The sequence below is a fragment of the Dipodomys spectabilis genome, unplaced genomic scaffold, assembly GCF_019054845.1.
Source record: "Dipodomys spectabilis isolate Male_0828 unplaced genomic scaffold, ASM1905484v1 ptg000175l, whole genome shotgun sequence".
In the NCBI taxonomy this organism is placed as follows: Eukaryota; Metazoa; Chordata; class Mammalia; order Rodentia; family Heteromyidae; genus Dipodomys; species Dipodomys spectabilis.
Window position 1 is genome coordinate 9,448,626 of NW_024870852.1, and position 21,142 is coordinate 9,469,767.

General features: G+C 49.4%; 1 protein-coding gene across 2 annotated transcripts; it reads left to right on the forward strand.

The window, feature by feature from the left end:
• The first annotated feature begins 758 nt into the window (after positions 1 to 758).
• CUNH20orf96 (chromosome unknown C20orf96 homolog) lies at positions 759 to 11,840 on the forward strand. 2 transcript variants are annotated; one of them, XM_042694724.1, is made up of 10 exons: positions 759 to 818; positions 1,413 to 1,509; positions 2,790 to 2,902; positions 5,508 to 5,666; positions 6,301 to 6,400; positions 8,471 to 8,628; positions 8,722 to 8,823; positions 8,985 to 9,071; positions 10,243 to 10,361; positions 11,546 to 11,840. In XM_042694724.1, the coding sequence occupies exons 1-10, from the start codon at positions 759 to 761 to the stop codon at positions 11,601 to 11,603; spliced, it is 1,053 nt and encodes a 350-aa protein (XP_042550658.1). In that variant the 3' UTR covers positions 11,604 to 11,840. The 2 variants fall into 2 exon arrangements, with proteins under 2 accessions (XP_042550658.1, XP_042550659.1); XM_042694725.1 differs by lacking the exon at positions 8,985 to 9,071.
• Positions 11,841 to 21,142: the final 9,302 nt, after the last annotated feature.

A 21,142-nucleotide genomic window follows, 5' to 3' on the forward strand; every position in this document is an offset into this window, starting at 1 on the left:
ACACACACACTCAGGGATAACGACTGGGCCCTGAGTTCAAGCCCTAGACCCCCCCCCCCCCGCCACACACACACCACACACACACCACACACACACACACACACACACACACACACACACACACACACACACACACACACACACACACACCTGGGAGAAGAAGAAACTTTAAGGGAGGCTGAAAAGCAGACAGGAGGCTACTCAAGGGAGAAATGGTTTCAGGGAGAAATACAATCCTTCAGGATCTTGGTGAGGACAAACGAAAGGACATTTGAAAGCAAGGCTGAGAATGGGGGCGCGCTAGGCTACATTCTGCCTGGGGGAAATTGGGCCCCATTCCGCCCCCTCCGCGCTCCGTAGTTCGGCGTCTCGTTTCCGTGGAGACCGAGACTCGGTCTAGCTGGGAAGTTTGACCGTCTCGGGTAACTGTTGGATCCACTCAGAGACAAGGAAGTTGGAGAAGACGAATGGGAATAGTAGAAGGACAGCGCCTATTTTCCTTCTATTTTTCCTAATGGCGAACATCTCCCAGATGTAAGGGGGGGGGGAGGGGAGAGAGGACACAAAAGGGCCTGGCCGGAGAGGTGAAGTGCGCATGCGTGCTTTTTTGCTACTCAAGCGGCAGCCCCGCCTTCCCGTCACTCACATCCCCGCCCCCGCCCCCTTGCCCGCACCCTGGAGACTCCAACTCCACTTCAAGTTTGCCTCTTGGAGCTCTTTGTGCTCAGGATGATGGAAGTTCCCCCCCCCCCCCCCCCATGCCCACTCTTTACAGATCTAGCCACTCCGGAACGCCCTCTACCATCCACCTGCTCCAGGTGAGTCCAGGAGGGCTTGGGCAGGATGGGTGTGTGTTGGGGGGGGCGGGGGAGTACATGGCCCTACCCTCTGCTTGCCCTCAACTCCCATGGTTGTGATTGCACTGGCATGACAGGGTCTGAAGACCTGAAGTCCAGGTCCAGCCGTGGCCCACATTTGCTGTGCGACCTGGGGCAAGTTGTGGGACCGCAGTGACCTCATTACCTTGTCAGAATGTAAAGGTGCTCTCCTGAGCATGATACAGAGCCGCCTATTGGTCTTTGCTTGCTACTCAGGTTTCATGAGGGTGATGGTTGGGTTCTTCGCAGGTCTGCTGTTCTTAGCACCTTACCCAGCGGATTTCCTTAAGAAATTCTGGTTGGCTAGTTAAAAAAGAAAGAAAAAAGTGACAGCCAGAATTTATGGACTTCCTTACCACATGCTTTAACTCACACAGATTGGGTTACAAGATCCACCTTACAGATGAGAAAATAGAGGTGCAGAGAGCTAAAGACATTTGCTTCAGGGCTTAGGTATCTGAAAAGGGTAGGGCTGGGAGTTGGGTCATCTTGTGGAGTGACTGTGTTCCCTGGTTGGATTATGTTCCCTGGCAGAAGTCCAATCAGAAATTGAAGAAATGGGTGCCCCCACTCCGTCCAGCTGAAAGCCACAATAAAAGCAAAATGAAGACTTCGATTAGAGACCAGCAAGGTAAGTAGAGGCACTTGGGGCTGGTGTCAGTGTTGGGGACCAGCTAAAGTATCTAGCATTGAAGATGTAGCTGGTGCCATTCCAAATACCCTGAGCTATAGCGCCTTTTAAAAAAAATTTATTTTTGTAGTATGAGGGTTTGAATTCAGGGCTTTGCACTTGCCCGACAAAAGATCTACCACTACGCTGGTCGCCGGTGGCTCACGCCTGTAATCCTAGCTACTAAGGAGGCTGAGATCTGAGGATTATGGTTCAAAGCCAACCCAGCAAGAAAGTCCATGAGATTCTTTTTTTTTTTTTTTGGGTCCGGTCATGGGGCCTGAACTCTGGGCCTGGGTGCAGTCCCTCAGCTCTTCAGCTCAAGGCTAGCGCTCTACCATTTGAGCCACAGTGCCACTTCCGGGTTTTTTCTTTTTGCTTATGTGGTGCTGAGGATTCGAACCCAGGGCCTCAGACATGCAAGGCAAGCGCTACCATTGAGCCACCTTCCCAGCCCTCCATGAGATTCTTATCTCCAATAAACCACCAGAAAACTGGAAGTGGTGCTGTGGCTCTAGTGGTAGAGCGTTAGCCTTGAGCTGAAGAGCTGAGGGACAGCATCCAGGCCCAGAGTTCAAGCCCCACGACTAACCAAAAAAAAAAAAAAATCTATCAATTAAGCCATGCTCTAAGAGTCTGAAAACCTCCTCTTCCTCCCCAGCTCCTATCTACCTGGAGGCCAGGCTGGGCCCTCTATCCTCCTACTTCTGCCTCCCTTCTAGCTGGAATTATAGAAGGTACCATCATACTGGGCCTCATGGTGGCTTCTTGCCCTCTTCTCCCCACTTTTTTATCCGATCTTCCTATCTGTCAGGTTGAGAGAGCAGGGATTTGGACTTGGGCTGCCAGTGTCTGGTTCTCTTGTGGTCCCCTGCTGTATCAGTGGTTTACAGGACACGAACAGTGGGAGTTCTGTATTCTTCTAGCCAGGCATTTGGGGGTGTGTGTATCTGCTTAGTTTATCTTAGCATTTCCATTAAGGCTTTGAAGTTTACTCTTCCACGGGGAAGGTCTGGCCTTGTTAGTCTATCCTGCTCTCTGCCTATCTCTATGGTGACTCCTTTCCCCTGGGCCTGTCCTGGCCCGTGGCAAGGCCTGGAGTGGGGTTGGAAGCTTCTTGATGGGTGGAAGTTTCATCATATGATAATATCACATCTTAAGGCTGTGAGTAGCTGGAATTGGGCCTGGGCCCCCTTACCCTCATTTTCACCCTCTCTCTTTCCTCTCCAATCTGTTCACAGTGGTGCCTGCCAGGGCCACCTTGTCAACAAGCCAGCAGAAGAACTTAACAGAAACACAGGGAAGGGAGCAGCCACAGTCCTGGAAGATTCAGGCCAGACTCCGGTTAATGCGGGTAGGAGGAGCATCTTCCCCAGTTCTGGGGACAGGGACATTGTGCTCTTTACTGAGCACTTCCTGGGGGCCAGGCCCCACTCATTTCCTCCTCTCAGCAACCCCATGGGTGTGCTTACCATGTCTGTTTTACAGATTGGGAAACTACGGTGCAGGGACATGTAGCAGGTCACACAGCCAAAATGTAGCAGTACCAGGTGTGCAGACCAAGTTCAAGGTTTGCTGCTGTATTTAGACTCAGGCTGGCCTTGAGTGCTTCGATCCTTCTGTCTCAGCCTCTGGAATGAGCCTTAGGCAGTATAGGAGAATTTGGAGTAGAGCAGGGATATGGTGGGATTTAGGTTTGCACAGCAGTCCTTGGGCTGCCTTTGCCTTGTAGAAGCAGGAAGGAATTAGGGAAGGGAGCAGAAACTACCCAGTTGATTGGTTGTTGGAGATGGAGGATTTCAATAGTCTCAGGATGATGATTTAGTCCACCTGGAATTCTGCAGAGAGAGCCTAGTCTATGCCAGGGAATTGGGGAATAGCCTCGACTAAGGCACTTGGAGTTCATGCAGTTTGCAGCTTATACTTTTTTTTTGTCCGTTGTGGGGCTTGAACTCAGGGCCTGGGTGCTGTCTTTGAGTCTCTTTGTGCTCAAGGTTAGCACTCTACCACTTGAGCCACAGTGCCACTTCCAGTTTTTGAGTGGTTGATTAGAGAGAAGAGAATCACAGGGACTTTTCTGCCTGGACTGGCTTTGAACCTCCATCCTCACATCTCAGCCTTCTGAGTACTAGGATTACAGGTGTGAGCCAGCAGTGCCGCCCCCCCCCCCCCAATCCAAAGGAAAAACCTACCAAGCAGAGAAGACCCAGTCAGGCAGAAAAGAATTGGATCTCTCCTGGACTCGAACAGGAAACAAGCAAACTGATCATAAGAAAAATACTCAGGTTAGGCAAGAAGTCCTAGGAGGAAAGTAAGTTGGGAAAGGGATTGTAATTGCCCGATTGTGGATGGAGGGAAGCATCTGGAAGGAAGCGAGGCAGAGCGTGGTGACTCCCAGTCATCTGTGATAATAGTCGTTGTGATAATAGTCTGTGATAATAGTCGCTACTCCTGGTACTGCCCAGTGAGGTAAGCTCTGTGAGCCTGGGGCTTGGTCATTTATTTCTTCACAAGCTGTTTCTGCTTATTTTTATCTAGGAACAGGGAGGTAAGATAGAGTGTGGTGGCCAGGAGCCCAGACCTGGATGCTAACAGCCCCACCATGCGTGGCCTTGGCTAATAATAGTGCCCACCTCCTCAGGCATGGCGCCCGACACAAATCAGCACTCACTCAATTTGCATTGTTCTGCAAGGGGCCTAGGATCTGGGGGCTGGGAAAGGACAGAGGAGAACAGAAGGAAGAAAAGAGAGCGCAGATAGGCCAGCAGCGGAGGGTGAGAGCCAGAGGCGGTATCAGTTATTGTCTGTCAAGCCATATGGAATGAACACTAAATGACTTGCTTGTGACTTTTTCTCTAACAGCAGCTTTCTGAAGCGGGCAGTAGTTAGTTATCAGCAGCATTAGATTGAGTATAAACGGGCTCCAGGAGGTTAATTAACATCTGTGGCTTAGATAATACTGAGATTTGAACTAAGGTGTGTTTAGGCCTCACATCTCAGGCACTCCATTAAGGCCATTCATTCTGTTCTTGTTTTAGTGTAATGGAGAGACCCAAACTGGGGCTTAGGAGCCCAGCTTTCCAGTCCAGCACTACCAGTTCTTGGCTGTGTGACATTGAGCAGGTCACTGAACCGCTCTGAGCTTTGCTGAACCTCCATTTACCAGCTGGAGGATGAGCTGATCCTATGGGCTCCCTCCAGAGCAAGGCACGCTGCCAGGCTGCCTGGCATGGCTCAGGCCCTCAGTTGTGTGTACCTGCTGAGTGTAACCATAGGCAGGTCACTGAACTCTTCAGAACTCCTATTTCCAAGCCGGGGCTGTTGTCTGATGAGACAGGATATGGGGGCCAATTCATCTTCTCCAGACTTGGACCATCACCTCTGCCACCTTCTTAACCTACCTGGGGCCTTGTCATTATTATCATTATTTCTACATTACACTGGTTCCCAAAAGCCTCTGAAAACAAGGCCCTTTTTTTTTGGCTGGTCCTTGGACTTGAACTCAGGGCCTGGGCACTATCCCTGAGCTGCTTTTGCTTAAGGTTAGCACTTTACCACTTGAGCCACAGGGCCACTTGCTGCTTTTTCTGTGATTAATTGAAAGTAAGAGTATCATGGGCTTTCCTTCCCCGGGCAGGCTTTAAATCGTGATCCTCAGATCTCAGCCTCCTGAGTAGCCAGGATTACAGGTGTGAGCCCCTGCGCCCAACCAAGGCACAGCTTTATGTGCCCACAGAGCTGGGCCTGGGCCCTGCTCAGAGATGTGAATCACTGCAGGGTAACAGAGCACCCCATTTCCTCCCACTTACCTAGACAATGGGGAAGGGCAGTCCTGCATTTACATGGGAGAACCAGAGGAGGTGGGCTGGCAGGCGGAGGAGCGGCCCCCAGGTTCTGCAGGACCCCCCTCCTTCCTGCCCTCCCTCTGACTCCTCCTATCCTTGCCCTGCAACACGCAGTCGATGGTCCGCAATGAGCGGACCGCCTTCCAGGAGCTCTGCAACCATGAAGCCTTCCTCACCAAGTTCAACCAGGATCTGGTGAAGACCGTTCGGGACAAGGAGGACGCCACGGCCCTCAGGGTGCGGGCGTTGCTGCAGCAGCACCAAGTCCTCGGGGTGAGGACGCCGCCTCCGCCCTCCCGCAGCGGGCCGCGCTGCTTTCCCAGCCCCCGAGCGCCCTCGCCTGGCTGCTCCCACACCTGCACGTGCTTCGGGCTTCCTCCAGCCTGAAGGCCTGGCTCTCCTTCCTCATACATTCTATGACTCAGGGTCAGCGGGTGAAGACAGTCCAGATCTCCCCTTAGTGACACTGGGGTAGGGGTGCTATGCCAGAGGGTGGGGACTTGGGGAGCCCAGAGGGGATTTCTAACCCAGACATGGGGAGCACCAGGAAGGCTTCCTGGTAGAAAAAAAGTATTTTGGTTGAAATCTGCACAGAAGGCATTCACTGGTAGAGACTGGGAAGGGTGCTGGAGTTCTGGGGAGCAGAGCTTCCTTCCCCCCTCCCCCTCCAAAAAAAGATCCATATGCTGCTGAATATGGCTGAATGATATGGTGTGAGGAAAGGATCAGAGAAAGATAAGTTTAGCCCTGGCCAGAGCCAGTAAGGCCTTGTCAGCCAAGGTAAGGAGTTGGTTGGGTTTCAGAGTTAGATGTTTCTTCTCCGGTGGAGGTGGGGTTGGGGGTCCGGGCTGGGGACTCCCTGAGGAAGCCGGGGAGCTACCCTGAGCTGACCCTGCCACTCTCACAGAACGTCATCAACATCTTGGAATACTTCAACAAGAAAAGGGTACAAGAGATGAATGCCGAGCTCCAGGAATGGGAAGAAAAGGAAGAGCAGAAGATAAACTGTAAGAAGCTTCACACCCAGGGCCTTTAGCTTTAGATCCTTCACCCTGTACCTGCTCTTGGCATCTTGTCCTTCTCAGCAGATGGAATTGCTAGAATGCTGAGCTAATGGCTTACTGACAGAGCCCAGAGTGCAGGCTGGGAGTTTAGCCCAGCGGAAGGGCGCCCGCCCAGTGTGCACAAGGCCCTGGGTTCGGTCCTCAGCCCTGGGAAAAAAAAAAAAAGAGTAACAGAGCCCAGAGTGCTTCTCAGGCCTGCCTGGAATAAAAAAAAATCAGTTGCAGGGTTTGAATTCAGGGCCTGAGCACTATCCCTCTTTGTGCTCAACGCTAATGCTCTACGACTTGAGCCACAGCTCCCCTTGTGGTCTTTTTTTTTTTTTTTTTTTGGGTCCGGTCATGGGGCCTGAACTCTGGGCCTGGGCGCTGTCCCTCAGCTCTTCAGCTCAAGGCTAGCGCTCTACCACTTGAGCCACAGCGCCACTTCCGGCTTTTTTCTTTTTGCTTATGTGGTGCTGAGGAATCGAACCCAGGGCCTCGAGCATGCAAGGCAAGCGTTCTACCACTGAGCCACCTTCCCAGCCCCCCCTTGTGGTCTTTGAGTGGTTAATTGAAGAAACGAATCCATGAAGATTTTTCTGCCTGGGCCAGCTTTGAACTGCAATCATCAGATATCAGCCTCCTGAGAAGCTAGGATTACAGGCATGAGCCCACTGGCACCTTGCATTTTGATGGCAACACTTATTTGGCTATTATAACCATTTTATGGCTGAGGCCAAAGCTATGGGAAGTTATATAGCTGTAACCCTGAATCCAATCCCAGCCTGCTCTGCTTCCTGTCAGTACCCCTCTCAGAGTTACATAGCTGAGCCAGGAGCTTTGGGCTTTTATTGTGCTGGTTGTGGTTCCTTTTCCTGAACACATTAGATGCCGTCTGCAGGAGGGGTGGTGTATCAGACAACACAAACATTGCTGATCCTTTCCGATGGAGGAAGGCAGGACAGACTTTTTTTTTGGTGCCTGTACTAGGACTTAGGGCCTGGAACTCTTGTGCTGAGCTTTTTCCATTTATCATTGGTACTATACCACTTGAGTCACATTTCCACTTCTGGCTTTTTGCTGATAAATTGGAGATAAGTGTCTCTCAAGTTTGTCTGCCTGGCCTGCCTTTGGACCCCTCCCATTCATCAGATCTCTCTCTCTCTCTCTCTCTCTCTTGCTGGTCATGGGGCCTGAACTCTGGGCCTGGGCGCTGTCCCTCAGCTCTTCAGCTCAAGGCTAGTGCTCTACCATTTGAGCCACAGTGCCACTTCCAGCTTTTTCTGCTTATGTGGTGCTGAGGAATCGAACCCAGGGCCTCATGCATGCAAGGCAAGCACTCTACCACCTAGCCACCTTCCCAGCTCAGATCTGTCTCTTGAGTAACTAGGATAACAGGTATGAGTCACTGATGCTCAGCCAGACTTGGTCAAGGATTATGTGCAGGGAGCCAGTGTCACCCCAACTCTGGGGTGAGTGCTTGAGACTGGAGTCTAGAGAAGGCTAGTCTTGTGGAGATCAGAGCACTGGATGGCGGAACTGGGCAGGGGTCCAGGAATCTTCCACTGGTGCCATTTCTGTTTGTTGCCCAGAATTGCCTCTCCTGCAGGCCTGCGAGACTCTCTTGGGACTTAACTTTTCACCTCTTTGAGCCTAACACAAACCAGACCCCAGAACCTTGGCCAAGGAGAGTTGGGTGTCCTGAGCCTCCTGGGAAATCCCCATCCCCCTTTTTTTTGTAGTGCAACTGGGGTTTGAACTCAGGACCTAGGTGCTGTCCCCTACACTTTTTCCCACTCAACGCTGGTATCCAACTACTTGAACCACAGGTCTACTTCCAGCTTTTGGTGGTTAATTGAAGATAAGAGTTTCATGGGCTTTTCCACCCGTGTTGGCTTCCCTACTATGACCCTCAGATTTCAGCCTTCTGAGTAGCTAGGATTGCATGTGTGAGCCACCAACAGCCAGCTATGGGAAGTCTCTTTGAAGGAAGACCCCCCCTCCTGCCCCTCCTTTTGTACCTTCCTTCCCCAGGCCTGGAGCAGGAGGTACAGAAGCTGAATGAAGAGATCAGTGCAACCCAGGAGGAGGTGAAGTTCCTGAGCACGTACATGGACCACGAATATTCTGTCAAGTCAGTGCAGATTGCCAATCACATGCGCCAGCTGCAGCAGGTGAAGGACAAACAGCAGGTATGGGCGTTCCTGGCCTTGTTGTACCAGGCCACGTGTGAAGTAGGCCTGGTGGACACTGCCCCCCTCCCCCACTTTCTCCTGGCCTCCCAGGACAAGCTGGATAACCTCATTGAGATGCGCAAAATGGCCCTGGACTCTTTGTGTAACATGATTAGAGAGAAGGAGAAAGAAATTCTGCAGTCTCTGATAATCGTGAGTAGCCACCTGCTGTGATGAGCCTCCAGCTCTTGCCACAGCCCTGCGGTCCTCCCTGTCCATCCGCCTCCAGCTCCTCCACACCCTTGTCAGTCTCTCCCAGGCACTGTTGCCCAGGGAGAGGCACCTGAGGGACGGAGCTCCTCCTTCATCCACAGAAAATCCAGCAGCCCTGTGAGACACATCTTTGGCAGATGGCCCAGAATAGCCAGAAAATGCAGAAAAGCATGGTCTTTCTCAAAGATGTAAGTGGAGGGGCTGGGAAGGTGGCTCAGTGGTAGAGCGCATGCCTTGCATGCTCAAGGCCCTGGGTTCGATTCCTCAGCACCACATAAGCAAAAAGAAAAAAGCAGGAAGTGGCGCTGTGGCTCAAGTGGTAGAGCGCTAGCCTTGAGCTGAAGAGCTGAGGGACAGCACCCAGGCCCAGAGTTCAGGCCCCATGAACAGACCCAAAAAAACAAAAAAACAAATCAAAGATGTAAGTGGAAAAGGGCAGCCAGGGTCTGTATGTGAGGGAGAAGCTGAGCGGGGTAACAGATTGTCCTGATTTAGAGCTCAGAAGCTCCCCTGCCCTGGCCTGCTTCCTTACCAGTACCTTTTTCATCTTCGTCACCACCAAAGCCACCTCCTCCTCCTCCTCCTCCTCCTCCTCCTCCTCCTCCTCCTCCCCCTCCTTCTCCTCCTCCTCCTCCTCCTCCTCCTTCTCCTTCTTTTTCTTCTTCTTGTGCCAGTTATGGGGTTTAAACTCAGGGCCTGGGCACTGTCTCTGAGCTTTTCTGCTCAAGGCTAGCTCTCTACCACTCTTGAGCCACAACTCCACTTCCACCTTGTTTCTGGTGGTTAGTTGGAGACAAGAGTCTCAGGTAATTTTCTGTCTGGGCTAGCTTCAAACCACGATCCTCAGATCTCAGCCTCTGGAGTAGCAAGGATTACAGGTGTGAGCTACCATTTCTGTCCTCATTCATCTGGGAAGAGGATTGGTGCTGGCCTGGACCATGCCTCAGTGAGCTGTCACTGGCTCACTCAGTGAGCCCCTGTCACTGGCTGTGACCCATTAGTAATACCATAGATCACCTGCGCAGTCAGTAACCCCCTCCTTCATCTCCTTCCTGCCACTCATTATCAGGGTTAATGAACATTAGCCACTCTGGAACTGATTTTCATTGTACTGCAGCAGCATCAGTTCCTAGTCTCCCATAATTCTCATAATCTGGCTTCATTGTCCACCCCTTCACCCTTGCTACTGTGAACTCTGTCACTCACTTGACAAGCCCCGCCCTCAACAGGGAAGCTTCCTGTCTGGAGTTCAGCATGTCCTAGTAACAAAGCCCATATACCACCCACACCCCCATATCCTTTTGTCCTTCACTGGGGGCCAGTAGGCTCATGTCTCCTCTGCTGTGTCTTCCCCCTCAGTTTATTGAGCAGATGAAGGAGGAAATGCCCATACTAGCTGATGAGGTGAAGGAGTCTCAATCCCAGATCTTGGACCCCCGAGAGATCGCTTTTGAGGATGTTCTTCTTCGGAGACCCAGGTACATGATCTCTTTACAGCCATCCATGTTTGGGCTCTGGGAAGCTCTGTTCTCAGGGAGAGCAGCCTCACATAGACAGCAGAGCCCCATCCAGGGATGAGGAGGCTGGGTATCTATACCTCAGCTTTGCCAATGGCACATGTGACCTGTCCCAGCTCTGGACCTCATTCTCCTGTTGTTGTTTTCTTTTTTTTTGGGCCTGCCTGGGCGCTCTCCCCCAGCTCTTCAGCTCAAGGCTAGCGCTCTACCACTTGAGCCACAGCGTCACTTCCGGCTTTTTTCTTTCTGCTTATGTGGTGCTGAGGAATCGAACCCAGGGCCTCAGGAATGCAAGGCAAGCGCTCTACCACTGAGCCACCTTCCCAGTCCTCCTGTTGTTGTTTTCTTGGGTTGGTCATGCCTGAACTCAGGGCCTGGGCATTCTCCCTGAGCTTTTTTGCTCAAGGTTAGTGCTCTACCACTTTGAGCCACAGCTTTACTTTCAGTTTTCTGGTGGTTAATTGGAGATGAAGAGTCGTGGCCTTCCCTGCCTGGGCTGGCGTCAAACAGCATCCCTCAGATCTCAGACTTCTGAGTAGGATTATAGGTGTGAGCCGCCAGCGCCTGGCTCTTGTTCTTTTATGTCCAAGAGGCTGGGTTATATAGTCTCTACGGACCCTGCTAGACTCCTGATTCCATGTGCTAACTAGGTGGGCTGTTGGGGAAGGCTGGGCTCTTGACTCCAGTGATAGAGTACGGCCCATAGGGGAGCCCTGAGCTCATACTCTGTTATCAGAGAGAGAAAGAGAGAAAGGAAAGGAGGGTGGAGGGGAAGGAGGGAGGGGGAGAAGGAGAGGACAAAGAAAAACCCAGAGCAAGTGGTCCTGGCTCACAGAATGATTGTCCTGAGTCTGGGGCCTCTGTGACCCTGAATATTCCCTGTTGTTGACCTCCGGCTCCTCTCTGGGGGAACACTGGTCCTGCCACATTCATTTCCTTTTTTTGACATTTCATTTACACGTGTGTGTACATGTGTGCTCGTGCGCATGCGCGTATGTGTTTGTGTGTATGTGTGTGTATGTGTGTGGTTGGGTCCCTCCAGTAAATATCACTGTTGTGAGGAACTGGGGGCTCTTGGGTGAATGTGCTCCCCCACCCCACTTGGCACTCCCCTGCCCTTTACCCTCCTTGCTGCTTCCCACCAGGTGCACCCCAGACATGGCTGTCATCCTCAACATCCCCATGGAAGACCTGCTCTTCTAGGGACGGTTCCCCGGGCTCCTCTCTTCCTGGCTCTTCTCAGGACCCGAGGCTTTGATTGGTTTATTTCCAAGACCCTGTCTCCAGTTGGTCCCTCCCCTTTCTCCCCCCTCCCTTTTCTGTTTAGTGTTATTTTTTTTGCCTCCTCTGGGGAGGCAAAGTTGGTGTAGCGCCTTGGCCCAGGTGCGACTTGCCAGTCGAATCCTCCATTCCTTCCTGCCAAATAAAGCTGGACTTGCATTTGCTTTGGTCTGATGTGTGCAGGGGGAGAAGAAGAGAGTGGGGAGGGGGAAAGGGGGGGACACTAGGCTTCACAGGATCCCTGATAGGAATGGAGTTGACCTGCTGGTAAGGAGCAGCAACTGTGCCTCCTGCATCCAGGAGGGCCGGAGGGCCCTCCTTCATCTCCATAGACCTTCCTTGAACCCAGCTTCCCTTCCAGTTGCACCCAGGTCTGCTGAGGTGGCGCTTAGGCAGGAGACTCCTTGAGATGAGTTCCCTGGGAATGAGCATCCCTCTTCTAGGCCAGCCATCTCACGGTCCACCACTGTTCCCCAGCTTGCAGAGGGACACGGGCCAAACTCACATTCCAGTATAAAGCTGTGTGCAAAGCTCTGCATTGCATACCCTTCAGAGATGTACTGTCTGGTCCCTCTTCCTGCTTTTTGGTGGTTAATGGGAGATGAGAGTCTTACAGACTTTTCTGTCTGGGCTGGCTTCACGTTGTGATCCTCACATCTCAGTCTTCTGAGTAATATAATTCCTGCCTTGAGCCAGAGCTGCCAGACCTTTCCCCAGTTGTTGGTTGTAAGGATACTTGGTAATCAACAGCCTGCACCTACACTGTGCCTTGGAATTGGCCTCCCTGGCCACACGAACTGCCTTGATCACTTCTAGATTCATTTTGCCCGTTTAGGATACTTGACTCTAGATGACAGATCAACTCAAAGTGGCTGAAGTAATAAAGGGCTCAAGTAAATGGTTGTAGCTATGTCTAGAAATCTAGGGATGGCACTAAATACCCAATTTCTGTTTCTTTCCTAAGGTGTCCTCCTCTGAAGGTTGGCTCTCCATGTCCCAATATGCCAGCATCTCAGCCATTCCATATACTTGTCCCACTGGGAAGTGAGAGAGACTGGCTCTGTCTCAGAATCTCTTACTGTTCCGGTGGTCAGACTGGTTTATCTCACGTGCCCACCTAGACATTCACTTGGAGTGATGAGAGCCTAGTGGTTTAAGCTAGGTCTCACGCTGTACCTTAGAGTATGTGTGTGTGTGTGTGTGTGTGTGTGTGGCGGGGGGGAGGGTCCTTGGAGAGAGCATGAACTAGAGTAAGCTAGGAGATGTTTCCCAAAAACCATTTGGCTCTCTAAATGAATGGATGGTGTTGGACATAACAGCAAATACTTTAAATAGAGATGACTCTGTACTTTACGTATTTTAATTCATTCAGTTTTCACAAGGACAACTTGATGAGTAAGCATAGTTAGCATGTCCATTTTCTTTTCTTTTTCTAATATATATTTTTTATTGTAAAGATACTATACAGAGAGAGGGGTTACAGTTACAGAGTAAGGTAATGAGTCCATTTCCTATTGAGCATTGTTATACCCTCCTTTATTTTTCCCTTACCATCCCTTTCCTCCCCACTTCCCCAACTCCTCCCCCCCCCCCAAAGTTGTAAAGTTTGTTTTCAACATACTGTCTTGTACATCTCATCGTTACAGTGGGTCAACCTGCATCCTTATTTCAGCATTTGTTATTTCCCTTCCCCTCCTCAAAACAGAAAAATGTATATACAAGATGCAGGACAGCTGAATCAAATACAGTGACAGCAGGGGTTGTACCATGGGGGAAGAACATACAAAGAAACAAAAAATCACATAGTAGTGTATCCATTTTCCAAATGATACTTTTTCCAATCATCTGGCTAGTGGGTGGTTAAGGTAGTTTGCTTTGGCAACTGTGTGGCCAGGGGCTCAGCTGGGCTAGAGCAACCCTTCAGATTAGAGCCCTTTACTACAGAATATGGCTGTGGTTGGAACATGTATCTCCACAATTCATGTCAAAACCTAATCTCCATTGTGATATAATAGGAGGTAGGGTCTGTTGGGATTAGTGCAGTTATGAATGGGCTCCAGGGAGGGAGTTATGCCCTTTGCCTTTTTGCCATGTATACACCTCATTCATTCATTCCTCCATGACAGGGCCCAGCAAGAATGTGCCATCTTGGACGCAGAGGCAAGCCTTGCAAGATATGGAGCTTTTATTTTTTTTAATTTTTATTTCTTGCCAGTCCTAGGGCTTGAACTCAGGGACTAAGCACTGTCCTTGAGCTTCTTTTGCTCAAGGCTAGCCCTCTACCACTTGAATCAGAGCTCCACTTCTGGCTTTTTTTTTTTTTTTTGGTCGGTCGTGAGGCCTGAACTCTAGGCCTGGGTGCTGTCCCTCAGATCTTCAGCTGAAGGCTAGTACTCTACCACTTGAGCGTCAGCCCCACTTCCAGCTTTTTCTGCTTATGTGATGCTGAGGAATCAAACCCAGGGCCTCATGCATGCAAGGCAAGCACTCTACCACTGAGCCACCTTCCCAGCCCCCACTTCTGGCTTTTTCTGTGTATGTCGTACTGAGGAATGGAACCCAGGGCTTTATGCATGCTAGGCAAGCACTCTAGCATTAGGCCATGTCCTCAGCCTAGATCTTTTTTTTTTTTAAAATATATTTTTAAATTGAGATTAAGTGATTACATAAATTTCACAAATTTCACAGTATTGTAGGATAGTGGTACTTAAAGTCACAAATACATTCCAACCTTTACAAGGCAAGTTGTCATTATCATGGTCTATAAAGTTTGTGAATTCTATGAGCTTTGACATTACAACTATTTCGTCCACATCGGGTGATATATACATTTCCTTTCTCCTGCTTAGTGTCAGCTGTTCCCTCTTTCCCTCTCATTCCCTCCCTCCCATCGCTGCCTTTGCGTTGCTTAGGTCATTTTCATCAATGTCCAGTGCAGCTGATGGGCCCCTTTATTGTATATTTTTCCCAGCCTGGATCTTTTAAAAAATTGTTATTCATTGTTATTATAAAATTATTATTTCATTGTTATTATCCCAGCCTGGATCTTTTTTTTTTTTTTTTTTGGGTCTGGTCGTGGGGCCTGAACTCTGGGCCTGCGCACTGTCCCTCAGCTCTTCAGCTCAAAGCTAGTGCTCTACCACTTGAGCCACAGCGCCACTTCCAGCTTTTTTCTTTTTGCTTATGTGGTGCTGAGGAATTGAACCCAGGGCCTCTGGCATGCAAGGCAAGCGCTCTACCACTGAGCCACCTTCCCAGCTCCCCAGCCCGGATCTTTTTAAAGAATTGCTTTTCATTGTTATTATAAAGGTGATGTACAGAGGGGTTACGGTTATATAAGTCAAGTAATGAGTTCATTTGTTTTTGGACAATGTAAGCCCTTTCTCTCTCTCTCTCCCCCCCCTCTGTTTTTCTCTCCCATCATCACCTGCAAGTTGTATAGTTCCTTTTCAGCACAGTGTCCAGTGAGTGCCACTGTTGCATTTGTTCCCCTTTGTCCATTGCTGTGTCCCCCCTTTTCCTCCCAAAGACAAATAAGTGAGTAAACAAGACAAAAAGAAAATGAAAACAGCAACAAAGATAAAACCTCTTGTTTCCATTTCCTAGAGTTCATTTCTGTAGATATTATTTTATATGATCTGGTGCACATAGGCATTGAGGCTTTGTGTGCCTCTGCTAAGACTGTCCTCCTGGGACCTCACTGTGTGTGAATGTCCAGATATGGATCGCACTTTCCTTCCTTCCTTCTTTCCTTCCTTCCTTCCTTCCTTCCTTCCTTCCTTCCTTCCTTCCTTCCTTCCTTCCTTCCTTCCTTCCTTCCTCCCTCTCTTCCTCCCTCCCTCCCTCCCTCATTCCTTCCTTTCTTCCTTCTTCCTGTCTTTCTGTCTTTGTCATAGGGCTTGAACTCTGGGCTGGGCGCTGTTCCTGAGCTCTTCAGCTGAAGGCTAACACTACCACTTGAGCCACAGCACCACTTCTGGCATTTTCTGTATATGTGGTACTGAGGAATTGAACCTGGGGCTTCATGCATTCTAGGCAAGGCTCTATCACATTCCCAGCCCTGGATTTTTTTTTTTTTTTTTGCTAGTCCTGGGGCTTGAACTCAGGGCCTGGGCATTGTTCTTGAATTTCTTTTGAGGCTAGTGCTCTACTATTTGACAGCACCACAGCACCACTTCCAGCTTAAAAAAAAATTTATTGGAGATAAGAGTCTCACAGATTTTCCTGCCTGGGCTGGCTTTGATCTTCAGCTCTCAGCCTCTTGAGTAGCCAGGATTACAGATGTGAACCACTGGCACCTGGCCAGATATGGATCTTGATCTTGCCTTAGAACCAAGAAGAATACATTTCTGTTGCTTACACATCACGTACACTAAGTGTACAAAGTACACTAAGGTACTTTGTTATAGCGACCTGAGTTGACTAAGGTAAGCTGAGCAGTTCTCAAATCATTAAGTTCTGATTCTTTTTGGGCTGATCGTTCTTATGGCTTGTCTCTCTTCTTTTGTACTTTACTGTAAACAGAAAGAGGAAACTGGATTCACCTTCAATATGTTTCTTCGAAATCTGTTCAGCTGATCATTCAAGTACACTGCTTATACTTTCTACCCAGCAGGACATGATTCCCCTTAGGTTGCTGGCACCATGTAACAAGAATTCTCTTCAAGTTCCATCATATATTTCTCATTAACTTCCAAGTCCTCACTAGAAGCATCGTGTGTGTGTGTGTGTGTGTGTGTGTGTGTGTGTGTGTGTGTGTGTGTGTGTGTGTGTATGCCATCATGGGCCTTGAATTCAGGGCCTGGGCGCTGTCCCTGAGCTTGTTCACTCAAGCTTGTGCTTTACCACTTGAGCTATTCGCTCTACATCTGGCTTTAATTTTTAAGAGTCTCATGGACTTTCCTGCCCAGGCTAGCTTTGAATGGCAATCCTCAGATCTCAGCCTCCTGAGTAGCTAGGATTATAGGCATGAGCTACCGGCGCCCGGCTTAGGTTAGACATTCTATAAGGTAACTCAGGGCTGCTTTATTTCCTCATTCTTCCCTGTTTAAAACTCCATGTAGCAGGACTCAGGGTTGATCTGCTGTCCGTGCTTCCCTCTCTTTGTACCCATAGTGGGATTTAGTGTGGGAATTCTGATTCTTGGCTGCACAGGGAAGGTGTGGAGCAGAAAGAAGGAGCGTTGGGTGGGTGGATGGTCAAGCGCATACTCACAGGCAGAGTGCTGAAGCCAGAGCTTAAATGTATAGTGATCCAGGCTCACCAGGGTTATGGTTTCTTCAAGGCTGCAGGGTTGCAGACAGTTGGGCCTAGATACTGCTGGTTTCACTGAATCTATTTGTGTTGGCCATTGCAAATAGTGTGAGACAAGTCTGGATGTATTGGGAAAAGCACTCCAACAATCTCATTGCTTTGATGGTCCCTGAGTGTCACCTGGAAGGAAAATCCACTTCCTGTGTGTGTGTGGGGGGGGGAGGGCAATGGACTCGTAAGGCAGCATCTCTTTGGGCAAAAAGTCCAAATTAGAATTCCAGTTCAGTCCTAAGAAATGCTGTCTGACATGGAATCTTCTGGCGTAATTCTCTGGCTAGGCAGGTGACGTCATCTCTGGTGCCAGGGTGGGTCCTGAGTTTAAGCAGGTCTGGCAGGAGCCAGGGACAGAGGTAAAAGAAGGGTTGTCTTCTCAACTGAGAGCCGTGCAGACACATTTACTCCACAAGTGCGTGGCTGTCTCATTTGTTGGAAGGAAGCTAAAAGCAGTTCTCTGGCTTTTTTCTTTTTGCTTACATGGTGCTGAGGAATCAAACCCAGGGCCTCATGTATGCAAGGCAAGCTCTCTACCACTGAGCCACCTTCCTAGCCCATAAAAGCAGTTCTCATGTGGAGGATCTTCAGCACTGCATTCTAGCCTGCTAGGTGACACATGCAGTTTCCAGTGTAAGTAGGAGAGATCCTACTTAGTGGAATTGGCTTTAGAGGTTGCTGGCCTAAAAAACAGGCCAGAGGCTTATGCCTATAATATCAGTTACTCAGGAGGCAGAGATTGGGAGGATTGTGGTTCAAGGTCAGCCTGGGCAAAAAGTTAGTGAGACTCATCTCAACCCATCTCAACCAACGACTGGGCCTGAGGGTGTGTTTCTGTTATCCCAGCTCCAGGCCAGGCACAGTGCCTGAGTGAGTGGCTGCTGCACGTGCCTGCCGTCACCCCAGCACCACAGGGAAGTGCAAGTTGGAGAATCACATTTCAGGCTGCTCAGGGCATAAACAGAGACCTCCCCTGCCCCCCCCCCCCCCCACCTTGGAAGTAACTATTTCAAGCCAGGTACTGTGGCTCATGCCTGTAATCCTAGCTACTGTGGCTCGAGGTTGGAAGCCAGCTTGGAAAGGGAAGTCCATAAGCCTCTTATCTCCAATGAGCTACCAAAAAGCCAGATGTGAGCTGTGGCTCAAGTGGTAGAGTGTTAGCCATGAGCAACAACAGTTCAGGAACAGCACCCAGGCCCTGAATTCAAGCTCCCTAACCCCACAAATGCAAAAAGAGGCTGGAGGTGTGGCTTAAGTGATACAGTGCCTTCCTAGGAGTACAAGTTCAAGCTCTAGTACCACCAAACAATAACAAAAATACCTGAGGTTGCCAGGTGTGGGTAGCTCATGCCTGTAATCCTAGCTACTCAGGAAGCTGAAATCTGAGAATTGTGGTTTGAAGCCAGCCCAGGGGAGGGAAGGCCATGAGACTCTTATCTCCAATTAACCACCTAAAAACTACAAGTGGAGCTGTGATTCAAGTGGTAGAGTGCTTGCCTTGAGCAAAAAAGCTCAGGGACAGTGCCCAGGCCCCAAGTTCAAGCCCCATGCCAAGAAAACCCTGCAACAAATGAAAACTCACCCCTGCCATTGGTGGAGAAGAAAGATGACCAGTGCCAAAAGCGGAATGAGCACTAATAAATCCAAGCCCGCCATAAAGGCCACGTAATAGCATTTGTAGGATTTTGGCCACTGTGGGGGAATTCTACCTTTCTTCCTGTCATTACATGGGGAAGGGACTGAGTGGCTTGGGATGTGACCCTTGGGTCAGCAGGAGTGCAGATTGAAGAGGGCCAAGGTGTTTGGGGATGTTTCTCATGTGTGTCAGTTTAGATTTCCCACCTCTCACTCATTGTTGGATCCTGTCTGCTCTGCGGGGGGCAGTTACCTCCACCCTCTATGGGAGTTCATCATTGTTACCAGCTGGGAGCTGACACCATGTGGAGTTCATGCAAACCTCTGGTATAGGCAGATTTGGAACACTAGGGATCTGAATGTAGCATTAGGATCAGAGGACCTTGGACCGCAGGGATGGATGCTCAGGAATGATGGGATCCTGCCCCTTCTGCTGTCCTGTCTGTCCCTCTGCCTTTATTGCAGTGTGGAGGTCAGCAGCAGTGAGAATGGACAGGTGTATGAAAACCAGCACTAAGTGCGGCCTTCAGTGGCAAGGACATCATGTACCCCAAATGGCAATTAGTGTCATCAGTATTGTGAGCAGGCATGCCCTGAGCACTACTTTATGACCTGGCATTTTTTTTCAGTTAATACCTTCTAATTCATGCATATGAACTATACAGAATAATGGGTTTCATTGGCAGGGTTTCATACTGCATATAAGATATATTGATCATGTCTACTGCCACCTTCTCCCCTCCACTCCCTTTCCCAGCCTCTTTCCCTCCCTCTCTCTCATTCCCTTCCTCTTGTGTCAGGAGTTCTGTGTTGATTTCTCTCTTCTTTTAGATATTACATATGAGAGAAAAAAACGTGATAATTGTTTTTCTGATTCTGGCCTATTTCATGTGACACCATGATCTCTAGTCACATCCATTTTTCTGAAAATAACAAGATTCTATTATTTTTAATGGCTCAGTAGCATTCCATTAGGTATTTGTATGACATTTTTTGTTCTGTAGTATATATTAATTGTATATAATCAGGATTTCATAATGACACCCCTTCGCTATTCTCCTCGCCTGATCGCTTCCTATTTCCCTAATAGTCCCCCTTCTATTCTTATTATTTCCCTTATTCCACACAGCAGGCATTACATTTTAATTTTAGTAGGAGTGTTTCAAGTCTGTTCTGGGGCTGGCTAGTTGAGTAAGTGGAACCTCCTGTTCTGAGCCCATCTCTGTGCGTTAGGTAAAGTGTGCACTTTATTTTGTCTGGTTCCCAAGTAGGAATTGGGAATGTTTGGTAAGTCACTGAAGAGTGACTTTTAGAGTCCACGTTTAGGCAAGTTTGCGTTATCTTGCTGTGGATATATCAAGTATGGCCAGCAGATGGCGGTAAAGGCCGATAAAATTGACCTACTGATTGGCAGGGATTCAGGGCCGGGTTCCAGGGGGAGCACATCCGGTTTGTGCATCGCTCAGGGGGCGCTTTGCTACTGATGATGGGCTTTTAGTATGGTCAGAGGGGAGAAAGGCTCCGTGTGCGTGCGTGTGCGTACGTGCGTGTGTGTGTCTCAGGGTTCTCATGCTCACAGCTGACACCTCTGCCGCTTAAACCACAGCTCCACTTCCGGCTTTTTGCTGGTTAATTGAAGTCTCATGGACTTTTCTACTTGAGCTGGCTTCGAACCTCAGCTCTCAGCCTCCTAAGTAGCAGGATTATAGGCCTGAGCCATCGGTGCTGGGCAGAGAGGCTGAGCCAGGCCCTTGTTATCACCCTGCCTGGGGAGCAAGCCCCAGCCTCTCCCTCCATCCTGCAGCTCCTGGAGCCTTTTTCCTCTCCCAGCCAAGCCCATTTCCTGCCCAGGCCTTGCAGCGGTGGCGACCCTACTTTGAGCTCTGTTCTCAAAGTATTGTGAGCCTGGGCTCAGCCCTGTCGGTCTTCACGCCTGCCCTGCCTTCCCCAGAGCCCTCCCCCTTCCCCATTACTACTGGCTACCGAGGATCTGTTACCCTTCTCATTTGGTAGCTTTAGAAGTCAACTCCAGTTTTAAAAGTCTTTAGGTACTTATGGATACTTACTGTATTAAAAGTCTCAAAGTTATTTGAAAACATCAGAAAATATCACAATGCAGGTATATTGAAAAAATAACAGAGAAATTTCGTTCTCTTAAACATTCAATGCAAGTTGAGTTCATGTAATTTTATATTACCTGTTTTTCTTTCAAAGTTTCATTTCATTTACTTATTTATGGAATTTCTTGTGGTACTGGTACAAGATCTTTTTTTTTTTTTTTTGCCAGTCCTGGGGCATGAACTCAGGGTCTGGGCACTGTCCCTGAGCTTCTTTTGCTCAAGGTTAATGCTCTACTACTTCAGGCGCAGCTCCACTTCCAGCTTTTTCTATGTATGTGGTACTGAGGAAAAGAACCCAGGGCGTCATGCATTTTAGGCAAGCTCTCTGTCACTAAGCCATCTTTCCAGTCCTAGCTGGAACTTTTTTTTTAATTTTTTTTTTTGTCAGTCATGGGGCCTGAA